This window comes from Phytophthora infestans, genomic scaffold (genome assembly GCF_000142945.1).
Source record: "Phytophthora infestans T30-4 supercont1.46 genomic scaffold, whole genome shotgun sequence".
NCBI classification, from domain to species: domain Eukaryota; phylum Oomycota; class Peronosporomycetes; order Peronosporales; family Peronosporaceae; genus Phytophthora; species Phytophthora infestans.
In genome coordinates, this window is record NW_003303713.1 from 669,497 (window position 1) to 676,968 (window position 7,472).

The following is a 7,472-nucleotide window of genomic DNA, read 5'->3' on the forward strand; positions in this document are numbered from 1 at the left end:
GACCTGGATCCGGGATACAGGGATGATGGAGGTAGTGGATCTCGAACTTTCGTGGCGTGAGGAGGACCACAACCCGTCGTACGAAATGTTGGGAGATTGATGGGCTCAGATCCATGACGAGTGTACACTTGCAGTGAGGTGGCTTAGGGTGGCCTGGATCCGGACAAGTGTACCCATAATGTGACGACCATAATGATTACGCCATGGATCCGGTGGATCTGATGTTAACACAGCTAGGATGATGAATCAAGGAGAGAAAGGGCATGCAGCCGAGCCTGGTAAGGGATTAAGCAGGTAAAAGACATAGAAGATAGAAATCCAGGCAGGTATAGGCATAAGTATCAATACAGACCTCAATTTGCACAGTATCACGCAAGTGCCTTCCTCCCATCAAGAATCGGAGCTACATTGGCCGTACGAGCTCGGTGAAGGTTGGGAATTGCGAATCTAGTGTTGGTAGTGATAGCTGGATAATACATTGGCCAGATCCTACAGCCTAGTAAGCTTTCCTTTACATTTGCAGATCCGACAGGTTGACCCTAAAGCTCTCAACACTCAAGATCCCGTCACAGGAGGCGGCAAGTACAACGCAAAGGAAACGCAAAGGCAAGGGAGCACACCCGGAAGGCAACCCTAAGACCAGATCCACGATCTAGGCCCTGGATCCGCTTAAGCTCGAATATTTGCTTAGGGATCCAGAACCAACCACGGACACAGAGTGAAGATTTTACCACTGCTGCTCCACCCCATCTCACGTCTCGCAGACACTCAAGCTTCACCACTTGAACCCTTCGGAGTTACCGAAAGAGCAAGATCCCGCCCTACCGACGGGTACACAAGATGAGGAAAGCTCAGCAGAACACGGATCATCGGGGGACCCCCTCCGTTAGTCGGTGTCTGGGCGCTGTTGGTAAATTGGATCCAGCAATCTCGCAGACTTTGCTGATCCCGCTACACCACAATACCAGTGACGCCTGGTCCCACTCGCTGAGACTCGGCGGCTGAACCACGTCAAAAACAGGATGAGGTACTGTCATTTCAACATCACCATCTGAATCGACCGCCATTGCGTTCTTTAGCTTAGATCGATTTGCGCTTTGGCTCCACGCCGTGCAGATCGACTTGTCTTGCAGAGGTCGTCCCGCCCACTTCTTTCTTGCCGCGGCTTCTGGTACGTCCAAAACGTATACTTTGTGGTCACCAGTTAGCTAAAGAAAGCAACATGTATTGTGTGGTGTAGCTGATCATCTAACCTAGCTAGTGTTGTTTGTAGCGGTGAGCCACGAACTCCTGCGGCTTCTGGAACCTGCCTTCTATAAATTCATGCACTAGTGTAAGCTTTGCCTTGTGCGACAGAGACGGTATCCAACAGTCCACACAGTGAGGTATATAGAAAGCGTTCACTTAGTAACACTGAGGGCTCAAGCAATAAGACGCAGCACGGGGACACGCTGTGGGGTATTTCAAAGATACGAGAGGCAAGCCAGCAAACGCGTGATAAAGCCAACGCAAAGCTGATGGATCTTGAGGAGAGAGACTGCAGATCGAGCTTAAAAGAGAGGCTCGTGAGGAAACACATTGTAAGCATATCTAGAGCTTTCTAGTGTTCAAACACCTTCAGCAGAAACGATTATATATCACTTTTCTTAAAGCTCCGAGGCTTCTCGGGGTATTTCCTGTGGCGGCAAGTGCCGTAGCCAATTCATGACGTAGGCGCTCACCATGAGCGATTCGCGGCATCTGGGGCTTACTGATAATCTGAAATGACAATCTAAACGGGAGAGTTGGAGGTCCCCGATAGGCCGATAGTTTTGATTTGAAAATTGATCTGAATGTAGCTCTGACTACCCCTATTAAATACTCTCAAGGATAAGGCCCTTAATCGGCAGTAGTAGTTGGCGTAGACAGCAGTTTTTAGCGCCTCGACGTGGTGGCTAGCAGATCTTCTTCCACTATCTCTCTCTTCTTTTACCACATACCATAAGTATTGTCAAACCCATTTCTTATGTCCCTCGTTGAGGTCGACCATTTGCATTTGTTCTCTTTTCGACATCAACTTAGTATCATCAATAGTTGTTGTCTGCATATCATTCAAAAAGCATACACAGCTCACCTTTATCAGAAATCTACGTCTCATGCCACTCACCTTATCTATCTTATCAATTTCCATGCAAGTTACATATACGAGCGGATCTGGTATTCCCACCAAGCCTTTGCTGCCAAATCCTCAAGCCATTTAAACGATGCTCAGAGCCTATTCGGTTTTCACATTGCTGGGGCTCTCTTCTCAAGGCAAAGTAGGATTCCCCGACGGTCCATTTAGCTGACATGCACAGTCATGGACTCGTCGGCGTCTTTGTTTGTTTTTAGCCACGAGTAAGCTTTATTAATACCGTAGTATACTGATGGATGCATTTCAGTAAAATACTACTGTAGTACTATTTTTATGAAACCATTTCCGACCCATTTTCGGTGACCTGCTAATGGTTGTGCCGTTTGGAGTTCGTCACTACGAGCAACTAGCGTAAAGTAAATTTGCATTGCATCCTCCTGGCCTGCAAGTCTGGGGTAACGGCGGCTTGCTGAAACACTCGTGCCACTTCTTCCAGACCTCCAAGGAAATGCAGCATCGGTGTCAGCATGTCCGACAGACTCGTGACTCTAGTGATCCGATGACATGAGTCGTCCCACTCGAAATGCATTGAGCCCTGCATAGTAAGAGTTTGGTCGAGCAGTGTATCAGCTAGCGTGTCGCGGGGATATAAAAGATGAGGGAAAACCGAGCCAAGTGTTTGCTCTGAGATGGAGATCGTAGTGGTCGTTGTAGCAACCAGAGACCCCGCTGGACCCTTGTCGAGTCCTTCCAGCTCCACCTCGATACTTGGAAACCATCGTGACGTCTGCTGCCAGTTTTCTATCATCTTGTCGACACCGTAGGAAGCGTTAAACGCCACGTCGGCGGTAAACGACGTCCTTATAAACTCGAGTTGAGCCTCGGACTGTGATTCCGACTGAGCTTCGAACGGAGGCTCAGGCATACCGTAGCGGAAAAGTCGAAAGAACTCGGCTACTACACTCCACACATTCATTTCCGTCGGGACTCCAGTAGCTAGAGAGCGTCTGCGCTGTTCGAGCTTCTCGATCTCCTGACGCAGTTGAGCGGCCTCCTCGTCCATCCTGGTCACATAGTTTTCCTTCTTCTTCCGATATCGAACCTGCCGCATCCGCCGGAGCTCTCGTAGCCGTATTTTCTCCGAAATCGCGATCTTAGCGAAGGCTAGATATTGGTCTTCAGTGGTCAGGAGGTTTGGCACCGATTTGAGTGATGATGCCGTGTCTCGGTGTGTCTCCCATGGTCCTCTCGATGTTCTTTTCAAGGAGAATTCTCTTTCTCCCTGCACACCTGGACGCTGGCTTCGGTAAACCGAAGTCCCAGGTCTGATTTCTGCCGAGATCTGGGGCGCGATGGATCTCTGTGAAGACCAGGAGCGCTCTACGACGCCTCCGATCACACGGTCGCTGAGGAGCTGGCTATTAGGAGGCTGAAGAGCGTAGTCGTTCATTGGTGTCGAGTGCGCGGTACCTTGTTCTTCTTTGAGTGATTATGAAGAAGTGAAAAATCTCGAATCGGTCATAACAAGTGAGTGTACGTTGGGTCAGTCTGACGGGGATGGAGCCAAAGAGGCTCCTTGGCATCTGTGATTGTGAGCCCCGTCGCTACAAACGCACAGACGAGTCCAACGACAGATAATAACTCTTAACGGATTGCGTACGCGGTTGTGGCCTTTCACGCAATTTCTGTATGCACTGCCGATTGGATAGCCCCGAGAGGTTACGGCTCATTTGCTCGCACTGTAGTACATTCGCTACTATTATGACGCTTCGAGGGTACCCCTTATTCAGAGAAGAAAAAAAGCACAAACAAAGCCAAACAGCGACTACTGCATTCACAGTACCGTATTAGCATCATTCAAGTTGTCCTGTAATAAAAATGTGTTGGAGGGCTTCATTTCTTGAAGCAGCATGAGCCGTGCCCTTTGATGCGGTAACGTAGGCTCTATGTATTTGACCAGGTTTGCAACCTGCTTGAAAAGTGTGATGGGCAGAAATGCAAGTCGTGGGAAAAGTGGCTTTTTCTTGCAAATCGCCAAATGCCGTAGCCTAAAATTAACAATGGAGTGTCTCCACACAGCCTTAAATTAGATCTCACAAGAACGGGCCATTTGCACGATGGTTGGTAAAACTGGTAACTTGGCCGGGAAATGGTGTAGACACTTAAAAATATTGAAGGTCAAGGTACTGTAGTAATTACAGGTACAATATTACCTGGGCGCCTTATTTTGCGCTTGGGTATCGACTTGGTTCTGTGAAGCACCAATCGTGCCTTCCATCTGTTTGATTGTGCACAACTTTAAGTTGTGCACAATGGAGGTCAACGAGGCATTGGTGGAAAACAAACATGTAAACTTCATATTCAACAGCTCAAAGTTTACATGCACAGGGATCTGTATTATGATACGTGTATGCCTCTACAGTAGGACATGTATTAATGGTACTCGAGTTTTACAGACTGTAAAAATTTACCGTAAATTCACCACAGTACAGTATGACACTGAAGTGTCCAACTGCTTGATTATGATACGTTACTGTTTTTAATACGTACCGTGTTACCAGATACAGTACCGGTACGGAAGCTCAAGTAAAAGTCGACCGTCGGGTAATCAATGGTCCAATATTATATTGTTCATGTAGTACATGTACATGTACTACATGAATAATAAAATATTAGGCCAATGAATGAGAAAAGCCGAAGTTCCTTGAGTGTGTGAGGATTCGTGACTGCTCGTTCCGTCAGCACCAATCATTGGTACAGCTGCCTATTCTTAAGGCTATGACCAATCATAATGCTACAAAACAAACTGAATGTCCCGACAGGACTGTGTTTTGTAAAACTGTTAGAAAATACATGTAACAAGAAACTCGTCCTAGCCAATCTGTAGCCCCCCTCCCCTCTAAGTCTTTCCTGTTACGGGGCGTTTACGTTAAATGAGGGTGGCACATCGTGAACCCGAGTTCACCCGTCATCAATTCGTTGAGCATGCTGCCATTCAGTCATTCATGTTCGATGCCCCTAGATGTCGTCGTTGCCGTTACCATGTTTCACATCCTTTGTTGCACTGCAAGTCGCAGCGTGTGACAGGTTGGCAGCATACGTCCACGGTGCAATCTTTCTCGGCCAGTATCTTGTCTTTATGTCAGTCCTCGGGATGATCGAAGCTTTCCGTACAGCAGGCTAACTAGCTGTAGCTGAGGCTCTCAGCTTGCGTCGCGTGCCTGTGTGTCCTTTGTCGGTATCATTAATGCCGACGCTGCGTAGAGACTAAATCATTTGTACTAATAGCATGCATGGCTGACAGACCAACGGATGCCACTGCTGTCTTTGTCGTGGAGAAAAGCACAGTAGTGTCTAAAAGTCATCAAGCCTGCGGCTTCTGCGGCGTCATTGAAAAAGACCAAGTGTACCTTGGTGCGTGCTGTCGTGGGTTGTATGGAATCATGTAGACTTCATGCGAATGCCTGGTGGACGGAGGCAGCAGCGACATCAGTTCGGAGAAAACCGTCGAGGCGAACGTGATCACTGTATGAAGATCGTGGCCGTACCCTGAGTCATCGTGTTCGTACACCGTAGTCAGACGGTGTAGTCAGCATCGGCAAAGCGGTTGTGGCCGTATTAGTAATCATGGACAAAGTTTTCGTATCCTTTGTCATACGTAGACCCTAGTGGGATGAATGCGGGGTCGTCGTATTCTTCCGTAGCTAGGACAGTCATGGCTGAGTTCATCATGGTGGTAGGCGTCGTATCCACAGAGTTGTCGTGACTGGAGCCGTCATGAACGTTGTCGTAAACGCATGCATCGTAGCCAGAGTCATCGACGTATCAGAAGCCATTGTAGTCGTAGTATTCTTGGTCGTCGTACTGTCTATCGTAACCAGAGCCACCGTGGTCATGGTCATCCGTAGCTGTTGTATCCGCTGCCATCGTTGTCGTTGTTCCCGTATACGCATCCTTTTTCGCGCACTATGGAACGGTCTTTTTGATCTTTTCGGCAAAAAAATCGAATTTCGGTTCAAAATGTTTTTTTGCGGTTTTTTTGTGGTTTTTTGTCAACGTTGCCATTTCACTATGGTCCTTCGGAACTCGTCGCAAGTGGACTAAATGACTGGCTAACCAAGCTTGCCTTTCGCGTTGGGCATTTCCAATTCTTCAATCAATGGGTCGGGTACGCAAAGAAGGTGTGTGGTCTCATTTCAAGGATCATCCCAAGGGGAAGTATAAGACTCGGCGAGTGAAGTGTAATCACTGCACTACGACCATGTCTGCGATGGTGAAACATATGCAGCGCCATATCATCAACTGCGAGAAGATATCGCGTGGGTGGGGGCGCATGCTACTTGAAGACAACGTTTTGGTGGAGGATTTGGAGCGTCAGTCAGAAGGAGCCCAAGCTTTGCGATCTATGGCTCAGCAACTGCAGGCAAAGGTGTATTAACACTATAGCAAGGACGAGCGCGATGCACTGGATCGATCATTTGCAAGGGCGATGCACGAAAGTGGAGCAGAGTTCGGTATGTTTGATCATACTGCTTGGAAAAACTTTTTCGATCTGCTTCACCTCCCATGGTCGCCTCCATCTTCCTCCGAGCTATCTACGACACTCCTTTCAAGTTGCTATAACGACGTCATGCTGGATGTGGCGCGAGCGTTGCGCGAGTCCCCCGCAGTTACGCTTGGTGTGGACGGCGCGACTAATGTTCTATCGAGGAGTTTGTCCAATGTCATTGCACATGATCCAAGACCATGGTTTGTCGAGTACTTGCGCGCCGATCTGAAGAAAGAGATCGAGCCCGAGGTGACTAAGAAGGTAGAAGAATCTATCACTCGCATGCACACTTATCTCGACCGTCCAGTTGTGTTCTCTTTCGTATCGGATAGTTGCAACTTGATGAGGGCTGTTCGCAAGTCGTTGCAAGATCACAATTCTGTTGCCTTTGCTTACAGATGTGGAGCTCATGCGCTCAACAATTTCTGTGAGGACATCGTGAAGAATCCCGGGGTAAAAGCTTTTGTTCGCAACGCTGTCTACCTGAGCAAGATTGTGAAAAATACTGGCTTACTCAACAAATTTTTTTCGAGTCTGTGCTTCGATTTTCTTCAGCGGCAGTACACAATGGTGTTGTACTCTGCATCGCGTTGGAGCAGTGTAAACTATATGTTCCAGCGTCTTCCAAAAGTCAAGAGACCGATGACCGCGGTTGTGACCGCTGTGATGAACGAAAAGGTGGAGCGCAACATTGACCCCTCGTACCAACTTCCAAGCGAGTTTACAAGTATAGTCATGGATCCGCAGTTCTGGGGTAACGTATCGTGGCACGTCAAAGTGTTCGATCCCATTTGCAAATGCATCGGCGTC

General features: G+C 48.1%; 1 protein-coding gene across 1 annotated transcript; it reads right to left on the reverse strand.

Moving 5' to 3' along the window:
- Nucleotides 1-2,519: 2,519 nt before the first annotated feature.
- PITG_16892 (bzip transcription factor) lies at nucleotides 2,520-3,687 on the reverse strand (the record flags this gene model as incomplete). Its single annotated transcript, XM_002897273.1, has 1 exon — nucleotides 2,520-3,687. The coding sequence occupies one exon, from the start codon at nucleotides 3,561-3,563 to the stop codon at nucleotides 2,520-2,522; it is 1,044 nt and encodes a 347-aa protein (XP_002897319.1).
- Between the last annotated feature and the right edge of the window lie 3,785 nt (nucleotides 3,688-7,472).